We start from the raw sequence: 15,040 nt of genomic DNA on the forward strand, positions 1-15,040 counted from the left end.
TTGGGAAGACAGATTTGCATAAATACAAAAGCATGTAGATATTTAAAATCTTTATATATTTGTGTTTGTGCATATTGATATTAAATAAAAGCATTAAAATCTTACATTTAATCTCATGGCATCACAAACACACGGTGGTATAAACAACTAGTAAAATAGTTTATTTTAAAAAAATAAAAATAAACATAATCTATCTATAGAGTCAAATAAAAACGATACTTATGATCGTGGACTCTTTCTCCTAATAATCCCTTAAAACTCTAAATAACAATGCTATGAGTCGAGCCAAACAATGGTGAAATCATAAATGATTAAACCATTTAACTTGTGATGCCAAAACAAATATCGTGAACCCAAATGACTGCAGAATAACCACTCAAAAAATTGATTGTCAGTTAGAAGTCACTTAGAATAACCACTCAAAGAACCCAAACCATTTAACTTTTTATTTCGCATTTTCAGAGTTCTAAGCCAAATTGAGTTTCTAATTAGAAGCCAACTAGAATATGGAAGGAAATTAAATGAATGAGGTATTTTAGATTTTTTGTGTTAAAAGACGGTGCAAAACTAAAAAAAAAAAAAAAGTTAAAAAGTGGACACAAATATTATTTTGGAGTACAAAATTATTTTTTGTTGGTATTTAAGAGGTATATACGAGTTATGTAATCCTATCTATAAAAGGGGTCGGGGAATAATCCTATTCCAAGTCGAATTGGAGTAGCAATCTTAATTTGAATCCAATAAGAATTATTTGAATAATTTGGTCAACAGTCTAACTCCTAAACCAAATCAAACTCTAAAAACCTAGTTTAAGTGAAAGTAATAAACATACCTTTTTTGCTTATAAATAGCCTATACTCAAAGTATAAACAACAGACAAAAATATTTTAATAGCATATTTTTCTCTCCGGCATTGGAAATTACAGTAAATACAGTAGCCCATGGATGATGCGGCATTGGTGGTATTGAGAGATGTTATGTGCACACTTGTCTGAAGCCTAAGTCTAGAGAGTTCGATGCTGTTCTACGTGGGACAAGTAGAGTTGATATAACTCATCATGGGACACGTGTTGGGATTGCATGGGAACAGCTAGGTGAAGTTAAAGACAGCTGGGTGTTATCTTAATTAGAGTGCACGTGTGTTTCTTTAGTTACTGTTGTTTATGTTGTGTTTGTGTCCCTGTTTCTGTTATTGTGGAGTCTGTTATTTCCCTAAATGGATGCTGCCATTTGTCCTCTTCTCCTAAAGATGTGGATCATGGGTACAGCAGGTATTGTAGTGTTGTTAGTGGAGTTAGTGGGTTAGTATGTGCGCAACAATAGGCAGTGCCGCAGTGGTGGTTAATGCGCAGCAGTTATCTAGGTAGTGGGTGTTTTCAGTTGCGTTCTAGCTTGTATTTATATCTGTTTATCATATTGAATAGATCATCGGAAAATTACCAAGTTAAAGCAGGAGGTGTGACCCCTCGAAGTGTCAATCTATCATTTTCTTTTATCTTTTACTTACCTTGCAAAACAGGCTCATAGCAAGAGAAGCTATTGAGGGTGTGAACAGGGTGAAAGACCGTTTCGAACATGACGGGGCTGTTTACAAGCGCTTCTTGGATCTTATGAACATGGTTCGAGAGGGCCGGAAGGACATGAACCAAGTTTATGAAGAGGTGGCTTTTCTCTTCGCCGATCACCAAGACTTGCTCCACTGGTTCTTTAGTTTTGTAGAGGAGTCTGAAGACGATTCTTCTGCCAAGCCCAACGGTAAAAATATGCCGACTGTTAACCTTTCTTTTCTTTTCTTTTTTTATTTACTGAGATTTCACTCGTAAAATTGTTTAATTTTACAGTCATAGCCGCACATAACCCAAAAGAACCCGAGGACGTTGACCCGTAGATTGCGGATAGAGGCCGAGTATCTTGGGGCCCAAGTTCGACTTTTGCGGAGGATCACTCAGTTTTGGGCTTGAGAGTTGTGATGCCTTTCTGATTATTTATAGAATAATGTAAATGTGGTTTTTTATGTAAATAAAACTTACATATGTTATTTTAGTCTTTAGTTAAGATATATATATATATGTGAAATAAGGTATTTATTTATGGCGGGACATTACACATTGGGTCATATATATACATGGCATGGAAGAATGGAACACTTCTGACTCCCAGTGGCGGAGCCAGGAATCTATTTAGAAGGGGCGAAATTAAAATAATAAAATATGATGATAAATAATTTTTTTTCGTTCTTTTTATATACTATATTTTTATTATTCATGGTTTTTAATTTTAGTTTTGAGTTTGGTTTTCTTAGTTCAATATTAACTTAAATTTGAGGGTAACTTCCAGTTTTTAATGGTGTTGTCGTCACTGGGCTAAGCTGTCTTGAATATATATATATATATATATATATATATATATATATATGTATGAGCAAGTACATGAAAATGAATATTTTGATTTAATTTGTAGGGGCAGAATAGAATTTGAGTTAAAAAATTACATGATTTTTATTTTTTATTTTTTTTTAGACATTTAGGGGGCGGGCTTTATCTCCGCCACTGCATCCAACCAAATCAATATTTGTGGGATTTCTTGAATGAAGGTTCTTTCCTTAACATACATGGTTTTTTTTTTTTTTTAAAAAAAAAAAATTATTTATTTTTGTATAGGTTGCAAATGAGCTTGACGACAGATGGACAAACGACTGGTTTTTACAGAAGACGTCTAAAAGAAGAATATATAGATTGATTTGTGAGATTTGTACCAATATTCTTTGCTATATTAGTTGAAAGGATTTTACAATTTTACTGGATTGATATATTCTTCACAAGTTGAGTAGCATTTTTTTATTTTTTATTTTTCTAGTTAAAAAGGATAGGAGGGGTGATCAACTGTGTAGCTACTTTACGTGGACGTGACCATATAAGCACATATCCGATGAGAACTAATAACAGAAGGAGCCTAAATGATGGGGAGCTTAGACAATAGGAAACCGCATCTGCATTCATTCAAGTTCGCGGTTGAGTCATTGAGTCATAGCCTAATCCAGTAGGACATAAGTGGGATCCAAGGCATTGTGTATCATTTAGTTGTTACATTTATGAGCAAGTTGACTCATTTTAGGGTCAAGATTATATTATGAGAAATGCTTGGTTTAATGGTTATATGTTGTCACATCATTTAAAATTTTTAAATGATATAACATTATGTATACACACTTTTAATGCAACAAGAAAAGATTTTAAATTAGATATTTTACTTTGACTTCACAAAAACTTTCTTTTTTTCTTTTAGATTTAATGGTTTCATGTGCACCAATAGACGATTTTTATTTTTTTTCATTGGGTCTTTTTTTTAAGAGTAATGATTGAATACCACCCAAAAATACAACTTTTCACCACCTTACCTATGTGGCAAGGTGGTCCCCTACCTTAATTTATTTTTAATAGATGACTTGACACTTGTTGGCGTGGCAACTGATCGACAAATTATTAATTTTGATGGTAAAATGACATGATGACCTATTTAAAATCTGAACAAAATCTAAAGCCTTTATTCTTGAAATTGAAACCACTAAATCAAGTTAAATATGATTTTTTCCAAAAATCTTTGCATTGCTTTAAAAATTAAAAAAGAAAAAGAAAAAAGATCATCTGTTTTCCAAGACGCGCAAGTAAAGAAAAAAAAGAAACCGCGTTTTGGGTAGACCCGACTCTATTGGGTCCATTTTGTCAGATCTATAAATAGAAGCCTCGGTCGTCTGCTGTCCTCTACCCTTGTCGGTGAACGTAAACAGTGTCTGTCATGGAAAGAGCAGGGTTGAGCGAAGCCATCCGCTTCATAAACGAGGTGCGCATCCGCTTCCACCATGAGGAAGGTGTCTACAAGTGCTTCTTGGATGTCGTCAATATGCATCGAAAGGGGTTTGTGGACCTGAACTACGTTCGTGTTAAGGTCGGTGCTCTTTTTGAGGACCATCCGGATTTGCTTGATCGGTTCTTGAGCTTTGCGTCGGATTCCAATAATGGGAAGAAGGAGAAGGAGAACAAGTCTCTTGCCTCTATGGTCGAGGTGCTGGAGAAACATGGCTTAAAGGGTGCGTACGACCGAGGGCGGTTCTTGTTCAAGAACATCGCCGGCGTTTTGGGTCGATCTGAATACGTCGAGTTCTTGACCCACTGTCGCCGTTACGGTTCTGGAGAGATTGATAGGGGTGACCTGAACCGTCTGGTTGCCGGTGTTCTTGGCGGCCTACCAGGGCTTTTGGACGAGTTTTATGCTTTCTTGGAAGGTGACAAGTCACTGGGTCTGGGTACAACTACAAAGAAGAGAAAAAGGTCGGAAGATTACTTATCCGACAAGCCAAAGTTCTCAAATTGTCGACGAGGCCGGACACCAAATCTTCAAGATGATTATGAAGATAAAAGATACGAGATTGATATGTTGTTGGCGTCGATGACTTCGGCAACGGAGGCTGCGGAGAAGCTGTTGAATGAGATTAATGGAGCTAATCCAGAGAATCCAATCCGTATTGGAGAGTGTTTGAGTGCTATGAATTTGAGATGCATTGAGAAAATATATGGCGACCGAGGGAGTGAGATTGTTCACGTCCTACGTGAGAGTCCAAGAGATGCCTTGCCTGTAATTGTACCTCGGCTACAGCAAAAGCTAGAGGAAGTGAAGGGGTGGGCAACGTCGTTTTCATTCAAGAACTATATATGCTCAAGAAATTGATCAAGTTGTAGAAATTAATTAGTATTGTATCTTTTTTTTTTATTGTATCTGGCTAGCTAACGGCCATGTTATGTATCTCTTTATATATATATATATATATATATTTTTTATGAATATTGGTTTCTGGTGAGCTGTGACTGTGAATATGATCAATCTGCTTCCTCTTATGTCATGCTATTGCTAACCAATTTAATGTAAAAATCAAAACATCGATCTGCCAAGTCTAAGAAGATAGCTGAAGAACACGGAAAAAAAATATAAGAATCAAATATATGCTATTACAATTTTTTTTTTTTTTTTTTGGGGTAAGTAGCTAGGTTATTACATATTCATGTATGCTAACGGCAAGCTAAGCCTAACAATTAACCATGGTCAAAGACAATCAAGCTGGTAACTGGAGCTTCTCATTGTTCTTCCAGCTGCAAGACATTAAGAAGGGATCACCATTTTATGTTATAAATAGCATATATATATGTTTGAAAAGCTTTAGCAGGATTAAAACATTTACCTCTGAAAGTAATAGTAGAAAAAATCAGCATAGAGCAGTGTCTGGATAAGCCCTGATATCCAAGCTGCAAGAGTTCTCAGAACCAGACAAGAAAAAGAAAGGAAAAGGTCAGAATAGCGTAGAGAAGTTGACAACCAGGTGCAACGAAATTCCCAAAGAATGCATGTGTTCATGCATCGCATACACTAAGGCACACACATGTACTTCCACAAGACATGTACACACACGAAAAGAGAGAGAGAGAGAGAGAGAGACATACTTATCCATTGGACATAGTCATCCTCAGTAATGTAGCGATAAATCCAGTTCAATATGTACAATGCTCGATACGCGCTGCAGTAAGGTAAGCAAACTTGATTAAAACACATTTCAGGTTTCAACCATCGAATGGCAGCAGTTTAGACAAGGGGCAAAAATTTCCTACAAACTGGTTTGTATAATCCACATATAAAATTGACAAGTATCCTTTCCCAAGTGAGAAGCACATGTTGTTTTAATAGCATGAACTTCTCACATGTTTTTTTAATAGTATTAATAAAAATACATGTTTCTCACATATTTAAACGACACATGTTACTCTTATATATGGGTTGTATAAAATTTTATGCAAACCTGTTTGTAGGAAATTTTTGTCCTTCGACAAGAACATATAGAAATATCATGTGATGTCAGCTAAATGGCAATTCAAAAAGGCTTGAGTTACTGCAAGTCATTCCTGCAAGTTTCAGTCATCTTTTCCACACACAGCATGTTTTTTTACCTTTACCGGTTAGTACTTGCTCCTGGGCCCCCGGCCAAGAGGAAGCCCGGAAAGTAGGTAAAAACATGAAAAAACACATCACAGTCCGATTATCTGATTTGAGTCTACACATCATTCCTGGGTACATATCATATTAATGCATATACATGCAAGAAATACAAATACAGTTTTCAATTGATCAGATCACATAAATATCTGTATTTAATTGAATATATTGTCTAAAATCTAAATGACCTTGTCAAACAAGTCAGTATTTCGCTGACCACAGCGGAAAGCTAAAATCCAAGCAGATAGATCCAAGCAATGAGAATAGAAAGGAATCAACAAGGATGAATTTTACAACAGTTATGAGGTATCTGGTTACTCCAATTATCTCCACAAGTTCTGTTAAGCATGAGCTTAGAAGGATAGACATAAAAGTCCAGCTTGTAAAATGATTGCTTCTCTTTTCCTATTTTCAAAGGACCAGATACGTAGTACATATATTGAAATGTTCTATGGGTTGAATTAAGTTTTTAACACATTACAAGGAATATATCACCTACTGATGTATTGGTATCTTAAAATAAAACGTTTTTCTTACACTAATCCAGTGCTAAAACCAATCATTCTTCTCGCCAAATTGGTATAACTTTAAAACAAGAAAGAACATTTGGAAAAGGAAGATTCATAAGAAATAGAAGATCTGGAAGATTGCTACAAATTTACCATAAGGTCTATTATCCATAAATTCAAGGTTTTATTTTTATTTTTACATGCCAGAGCAATATTTTGTAACGAAAACACCTTCCGAAAAATTTCATGCGTCAAGGAATCTTACTTTTACAAGGTAATTTGACTTACCTACCCAATTTGGGCCTTACCAGGAATAGGCTTAGAATAGATATGTTAAGTGTGTATATTGTAGCAGATAATCCTATATGGGAGTTCAACTTAGGGTTGTTAAAAAGGCACCAGATTTTGGAGTTAAAAGAGATTATAAGATAAGTTGCTCAGTTTTCCGCCCACCCCTACTTTATCCTCTTTCTTTCTCACTTAACCCTGACTGTTGGATTGATATCTTCTATCTTCCTCGCTCCTTTTAATCTTATCTTATTTCTCTCTTTAAAGTAGTTCTAGCCTCATTCAGGTTACATCACCCGTCTACCCGCTTTCTTTTGCCATGCTAATCACAAAGCAGTTCATATTCAACTCATAAATACCAGATTTAAGAGCAGCTGTAAAAACATATTTATAATCACTTCAACTGAAGGAACTGAAAAGGAGAAGAAGATCAAAGAAACAGAAAGTCAAAGAAAGTTTTCATACATTGATGGCCTGCTAACAATACTAAAAGTTAAGCAAGAGTAAGGAACAATAGTATATCAAGGTTGAATGCCATTATAAAACTATAAAACTCTAAAATCACTATCCGTCAACAGACTGACAATCCCAGGCACCCAAAACAAGGCCTACTTCCTTTATATATTGTTCCTCACTATGCCCTCCCCTTAAGAATGTACTTAGGGGGTTTGGGCAAACCATAAAACCAGGCTAGCCATAAATAGTATATTAGGTTTCAAATCTTTTGTTTTTGTCAAATTTTATACATTATAGAACTGTTTTGTAATTTCCCACTTCTGTATTTGTAATTATTATATACATGTTGCCATAAAAAAACTAAAACAGAACAAAGAATGGTTTTGACAACTTGGACATTAACAAAAACTAGTTCAAAATCGACTAGTTTTTATTTAGAAAATATATATCAGGTTTTGATCAGTATTATGGTTTGCCACAGAACCCCTTTAAGAATTCCCTATGGTTTCTCCTTTAAAAGTGCCCAATGTCCCTATCCACATGAATAATCTAAACTTACAGATATCTTCAAAAGTGTTTCAAGTATTCCATAAAGTTAACTTTGCATTCTTCATTTAACAAAAAGTTTTTAAATTATACTCAACCCAAAGTAAAGTTTTTAGATTTTCTACTATTACTAGATCTGTGCAAAAAACCACCCGACCTGCACTAGTTAGCATGACCCAAACAGTTTTATGAGTATGGCGGTTTCAATGAGGTTCCAAAATACATATTACCCGATGGGTCAATTTGGTGTTCGGTTCTATAATTCCTAACCAATTTGACACTGACCCAAACCGATAAAGTACATACATATGTACACACACACACACATGAAATTGACGTGGCAATTTTTCAGTGGGCTGGGCAGATTCATAGTTACATATGAACCAGCACACATGTGATATACAACCCAAATAAACCTAGCCACCAGCGTAATTTGATTGGCAAAAATAATGCAAGAAACTATTTTGCAAGACATGATGAACCAAACACAATCACGCACCAAAGAGAAGAAACAAAAGAAAGAGAAAATATATTCAAATGCAATTCCAAAAAAAAAATCTAATTTACTATGAAGCCTATAGACAGAAAAAGCAAGAAAGACCAATGCAAGCATAATATACCATAGACCACACACAAATTTCCAAGTTTTATGGCGACAAGACATCCATGTACAATGATGCAAAGAGAAACAGGTGAAACTAAACAACAATTTAACTATGATGGGAACACAAAACTTAGGATTCCAAGTAACGGTATCCAATTAGTTTCTTGGTAATTGCATAAATCAGTAAAAAAAAAAAAAAAGATTAAGAAAATAATAAATTAATTGAGAATAGCAGATATTCTCCAGTCAAGTAATCAATAACATTTTCTCCTCTGAAACAATAAGATGGAAGTTGAAAATAACATATTACCCAAGGAGGAAAACATATTGTCCAGTCAGGTTGTCAATATTTCTTGTCCTTTGCAACAATACCAGCTGGGGCACTATAGCAACAGCCTCCAAATATAGCGAAAAAGTCCATATTACCTGCTCAATTACATTTATTGTAAGCACATAGGATATCTAAAATATGGTGAAAAGTACCCCTATCATTTTCTCAATCTAGAAGTTAAATAGAAACATCAATATTGTACATAGTTTCTAATGAGATGGGCACAAATATCAGATTCTAGATTCAAGACCTTGTAAACTTTGTAATTGAGATACCTCTTTAAAGGTGAATTTCTCATGTATAAGTAATGCCAAAAGCAAGCAAGGCAACACAAGGAAAACATGCCGAAAAGTGTCTTGGTCCTTATCATAAGATCTGCGTACTATTTTGTGGCGCCTTATATACCAAACAATCGAGAAAGAGCTCCCCAAGAATATTAACTTCATTATGGTATTATACAGCGAGATGAAATGGGTAAATATATCCAAATAGCGAGCAGCAAAAACAAGAGCATAGAGTTCTTGTGTCTTCAAGGAAATGCCTGCAAAAAATGCAGCTTGTCAAAATTCATTCATAGACTACTACCTTTCTAAGAGAAAGTATAACCTGTGATAGACATCAACCGAAGAACACCTAGTAATAACACTAGACGACATATAAATCATAGCATGCACAGCCAAATAAGATTGAAATTGAAGTGAAGACCAGAGGATGTAAGATTCAACTAATTATCTACATATAGACAACTTTACATACACTATTTCTCATAAACACGTATATTGGCGAGCAAATACTATGAAAAATATTGTTCTTTGATGGATGCCATATACCTAAGATGTCAAGACCCCTTAAAAAAACAAATTAAGAAAGTAAACAGGAAAGAAATGAGAAAAAGATTTTAATTAGAAGATGTTGCATGTGATGCATGCACGAGCATTTCGGTAAACATATAAGGCTTAAAAATGTAAGAAAAACTGGAGAAAGAAATCCTAAGTTATGATTTCCTTATTTTGACATGATAGATATCTCAACTAGAGAGTCAAGGTACAAAATCTTCACCTGGAAAATTGACAAATATAAGGAAGGCTTATATTTGTAAGCACATAGCCATTTGTCAGTCACGTTGACCTTCCTCTTACCCATAAAATCCAGCCTGAACTGATTCATTTATATTATCCTTGGTTCTAACATAACCAAAACATCTCATTCATAAAAACAAGAAACAAAAAAAGCAAAAACCAAATAATCTCAACAGACATTCTGCCATCATGTCCTCAAATTTGTGCTACCACCGGCATCAGCAAAACCCCTTAATTTGGTTTGATCATTTGACTGTTCTGCAACTCAGCCAAAGCTTAAAGCACTTCTAATAAGGCAAGGCACCAGTGCACTTAATCCTACCATATAGTAGAAATTTTATTTATTTAAATAATTAACTAATTAATTTGGCATGATCATTTCTAATCTTTCCAATCATCTCCTGTAAAAACCATCCTCTAAGTGTGTTACTTTAGAGTTAATTTAGTCACATGATTGTGGCATTTCCATACCATCAAGTGTTGTTCGCATAATCACTTCATTATTGAATTTTTCCCTCCAATTTATCCCACCAATTTGATATATGTTTATGAATTACATGACAACTCAAAAACACCTCTTGATTTCACCCAATACCTCTTGATTTTGCAACCAACCACCAATTAGATCCCCTTACCCCTTGGCCCATTGCCCTATTGATTAATAATCCAAGATGAAACATTGTAGACCTCATCTGCCTGTCCCAATTCACATAAGCCACCGACTTTTTACCACTCAGTATAAAATAAATTGCATTATTTAAGACACAAAAAAGTACATTTTACTCTGTCTTAATCCTATTCATGCTGAACCTCACTTCTAAAGCTTCTCTGTTAATCATAACGTTGCATTAATATAGTCACGTTTCTTGTTCTAACTTATAAAGTAGCTCTTTTTAGTCCACTCAACTATAGCTATTTTTTCAGGCAAAAACCTTCAACAATGGATACCCTCTTGGATATGCCGAGTGAAATCCATATTTGGTGATTAGAGATAAAGTACTGACCTGTTAACTTAGTCATTTTTTATATCGGACTTGTATCTCTCTAATCCAATTGTTCTCTAAACTAGTAACTACTCCATTGAGCGTGTTTGGTCATGAAAATATATATAGAAGTTTTTACATTGTTCGAAACCACCATTAAACATGCATTCGTGAACACCCATTTCCATCAAATGACAGCATCTACTTCTCATGTACCCGAAAACAAAATCAGTCAAAATTCAGCAAACCCATCAAACAGAATCAACTAACCTACACCACCTCCCCCCCCCCCCCCCCCCCCCCAAAAAAAAAAAAAAAAAGAAAAGAAAAAAAGAAAAAGAAAGAAAGAATCATCTAAGACGCAATAGCTTGTAATGAAACAATTCTAAATCTACAGAATTCCACAGATGACAATATGTTACAGTGCCATAATTTCAATTACCTCCAATCTCCTATCTTATACTTAAAATTGCCATAACAACACAACCTCAAGATCTCTTAGTTGCTGAGAAAATGTGGCAAATCATAGGAAATCAAAACTCATAGTTCAGATATTCGGCCATTCGAACCCGAGGAAACAAGTCAACCCAGCTCAACTGAGCCCAGTCCAACTATTTGGCTCAGTTGAAATGAACAAATTCCTCCCGCAGAGAAACTAAAACAACATAAAATATTTTGCATTCAACTCAAATTTCCCTTCCATTTTCTCCATTTTTTCCTCAGCTACCAAACACCGAACATAACTTAGAAAGCCTAACTCGCGGTTATACATAACACACATATGCATATATACATTTATATACAAATGTAGAGATTAACATCAACCATAATTGGAACAGAAACTGGATATAGAGCGAGAGAGATTAGGAACCAGCGCAGGATTTGATGGTGTGGATCTTGAGGAGCAAAACGACGACGCTGACCAAATGGGTCATGTCCCCAGCTAATCTGAATAAATTCATCTTTCTCTTTTCCCTCCCTCTCTCTTCTTTGCTTTTCCTTTGTTCCTTTTGCTAAATTATATATATGTGTGCGTTTGGATCAAGGGAAAAATGCGCTATCTCGGAAAATTTTGTACGGAACTTTCTCAGATCTCTGATTGATCCAGCAACGTACAGAGAGAAGAGAGACTTTTTTCGCTCGAGTTTATTTTATTTATTTCTTTTCTTTTCTTTTTCGTTTGCTCAGTTTTATGTTCCCAGTAACGTGGGAGAGTTGCGATTGCGTATCCTTCCGCATTATATTGGTCGAGATTTGAAATTTTGAATTATATGACTAATTAATTAATTAATTAATTAATTGTATGATTTAATTAGTTACGTGTACAAACTTTTTCTTCATTTTTTTGTTGAGGTTGAAATTTTCTTTATTTACAAGTTAATTATAATGAAATATTAGGATTGTGATCAAATTATGGAGATTTAATTACCATACTAATTGGCATTTACTCTAAATCTTGTAAATAGAGACCTCTGTATTGTAGACAAATAAGTTAATGAGTACAATGTAGCCATTAAGTCTAATTCGCAGTGGTAGACGTGACTATTTAATACTGAATCACTCGTAAATTCTGTGTGTCTCTTCTCTCTAATGCTTCCTCTATTATTCCGTTTTTTTTTTCTTGCCTTTTAGACTTCTACACAAATCTGAACAGAAAAAAAAATATAAAGAAATTCTTAAAAAAAAAAAAATTAAAATGCTAAATTAGATGTAGATGATTTGGAAAAGTATGCAATTAAAAAAGAAAAATTTTAAAAGTGATTTTTTTAACTAAAATAAAGAATAAATTTGTTGAGCCGGATGTGAATACTCTAATATGTTTGAAAGTGCAGTTAATTTTTGCTTATTAATATATTAGAGTTTCGTTTGTTAATTTTTTTGTTAAAACATTAATCAAAAATCAAAATACTCTTACACAAAAGTAAAATATTTTTTTTATTTATGTCACATCAAAATATTTTTTAAACAAAATAAAAAATAAGAAAACAAAGTCTATAAGTTTTTGTTATTTGACCTGAAACGATCAAACATAGAGGGTGTGAATTATAGACTAATTCAATTGAATTTCACAAAATTATGGTAATTATTGGATACGAAGATTATGGTCGATAACTACACATTTATTAAATAAGGAGTAGTGGGAGTTTTTTTTTTTTTTTTTTTTTTTTTTTTTTTTTTTTTTTTAACATGTCTATACAAGCTGAGAGGGAGGGGGATTCAAATTAATAATTTCTACTTCATGAGTCATAGTCCACAATCGATTGAACTACCTCTTTGAGACAAAGTAGTGAGAATTATTGTGGGAGAAGATTGATAAAATAAGGATATGAATATCATTAGATATATTATATATATGCATGGTTTATTTCATAAAAATAAATGTCATTTGACGATGACATGATGCATGAACCATGATCAATCTTAAAACATGACTGATTTTTGTCAATTTTATATTGGATTTCTTACACCTTTATATATATATATATATAGTTTTCAGATATGCATGCCTGCATGGCCATTGCTTACATAAATGTTTTTTTTGAATAAAATTTCGGACTTCATTGACTTGAAGAAATTGAGTAGAAAACTCTACGTATCCAGAGTATGGGACTCTGACAATACAATATTTTAGATACCCTCAAGATTACAATCTACCCAAACCTGATCCGTCCATTGTTTAACCGCCTCCTTAGCAAGACTGTGTGCCGCATATATAATTAACCTCCTTTTTAGTATGACATACTTGCCAACGACTACAATTAGTAAGTACCCTTTTGCATCCTTGACTATTTGTTCATATATATTCCAATTGGGTTCAACTTTATTTAAAGTATTTACCACCTGCAAATAATCTCCTCCTACTACAATTGGTAAGTACTCGATCCCCACATGCCTATGATTTGTCGACCAGAACAATGGGTTGACAAATGAAAACACAAAACATCGTCAAACTAGAGGAGAGAGGTGCCACAGGCTTCAGCCAACACCTTGCTTGCCTTTGAACACTTCCTCTCCAACCTATATATGCGGTGCTTACGCCGCCACCGTCAACGTCTCCTCTGCCGTTGCCATCACTACCCAGCATCTGGTGAGGTATGATGGTTCTAATGCTTTACCTTGTTGCTTTTTTACCTTCCTTAAGGGATCTTTATGCTTCTTTTGAGTACTTCATTTTGACGCAGCACTAGTATATCATCATGTTACTCATATCAAATTATATTGAGAAACTGATCGGTCAATGATCATGTACCTGATATTATATTGAGAATTGGCCAGTATATGGCCATATCTCCGAAAACACCTCTTATTAAGTAGTCGATCAAACCATAATGAACAACCAAAACAAGACTATGAGCTTCGTAACAAGTTATCAAGTAATTGATTGTCCAATACAAAACGAGTGAGACCATCGCTCACATAAATAAAATCCATTAACATAATTCTCTAAATTCTAATACCCCACTCACGATAGTCAACTTTCATCTAGAGCTACTGAAAAACTCTAACTTCCAAATATATAGTATAAATGCATGCACTTATAACATCATAGGGATAGATTAAATAATTTAAATTAAAACTTGGTACATTTCTTATATCACTTTATGTAGGGCTAGCAATCCGGATTAGCGTCTCGGGTTCAGGTAGATTCACTTGACCCCCCAAATTGTTAAGGGTTAATCCGAACACCACTTGTTTAAAGATAACATGATTATAATGTTAATCCACTTGACCTTTCAACTATAGTTATAGATTTTTCTTCTCTCTTCTCTTCACTCCAAAACAAAAAGGTCTTGGCTAGGATGTCATTATCCTGACATATGTATACTACATGTAATTTTGCAATTTCACCATTAACTCAACAATATATTCACGTGTTAATAAATTATTGGCTTTAACATAACAATCAGCCGACGTGTCATTCTTCACCGTTTAAAACCTAACGGTAGATATATACGAGGGAGTTATTTGATAACGATACACATGTTAAGAAGCGATTTGATCAAATTCAAAAACTCTAAAGAGCAATTTGATACAAGATTAAACCCAAAGACCTCTACATTACTTTTTCCCTATATTTGTTTTGATTTACATTAATCAATGGCATTCATAATTTTAGAATGTCTACTCCCATACTATTAAAAAGCTCAAAAGATATTTATGCATGCATATCCTGAGGGGAGAGGCAAACACTTAATATGAACGAG

The 15,040-nt window shown here is 34.2% G+C and overlaps 1 protein-coding gene across 1 annotated transcript; it reads right to left on the reverse strand.

The window, feature by feature from the left end:
• Nucleotides 1-4,887: 4,887 nt before the first annotated feature.
• Nucleotides 4,888-12,027, reverse strand: LOC133872240 (ER lumen protein-retaining receptor-like). Its single transcript, XM_062309700.1, has 6 exons — nt 11,707-12,027; nt 9,049-9,314; nt 8,753-8,868; nt 5,493-5,566; nt 5,234-5,297; nt 4,888-5,144 (listed from the first exon to the last, which is right to left on the reverse strand). Exons 1-6 carry the CDS (start codon nt 11,795-11,797, stop codon nt 5,108-5,110), a joined length of 648 nt encoding a protein of 215 aa, XP_062165684.1. The 5' UTR covers nt 11,798-12,027; the 3' UTR covers nt 4,888-5,107.
• Nucleotides 12,028-15,040: the final 3,013 nt, after the last annotated feature.

Source organism: Alnus glutinosa, chromosome 1 (assembly GCF_958979055.1).
Source record: "Alnus glutinosa chromosome 1, dhAlnGlut1.1, whole genome shotgun sequence".
Taxonomy (NCBI): Eukaryota; Viridiplantae; Streptophyta; class Magnoliopsida; order Fagales; family Betulaceae; genus Alnus; species Alnus glutinosa.

Bases quoted from the DNA above. Each gene is read 5' to 3' on its own strand.
- LOC133872240 (XM_062309700.1), bottom strand. From the start codon at position 11,797: ATGAATTTATTCAGATTAGCTGGGGACATGACCCATTTGGTCAGCGTC. The intron at 8,869-9,048 runs GTATCTCAATTA...GTAATTGAGCAG, and splicing joins AGAAATTCACCTTTAAAGAG to GTAATATGGACTTTTTCGCT. The intron at 5,145-5,233 runs GTAAATGTTTTA...AATGTCTTGCAG, and splicing joins TTCTACTATTACTTTCAGAG to CTGGAAGAACAATGAGAAGC.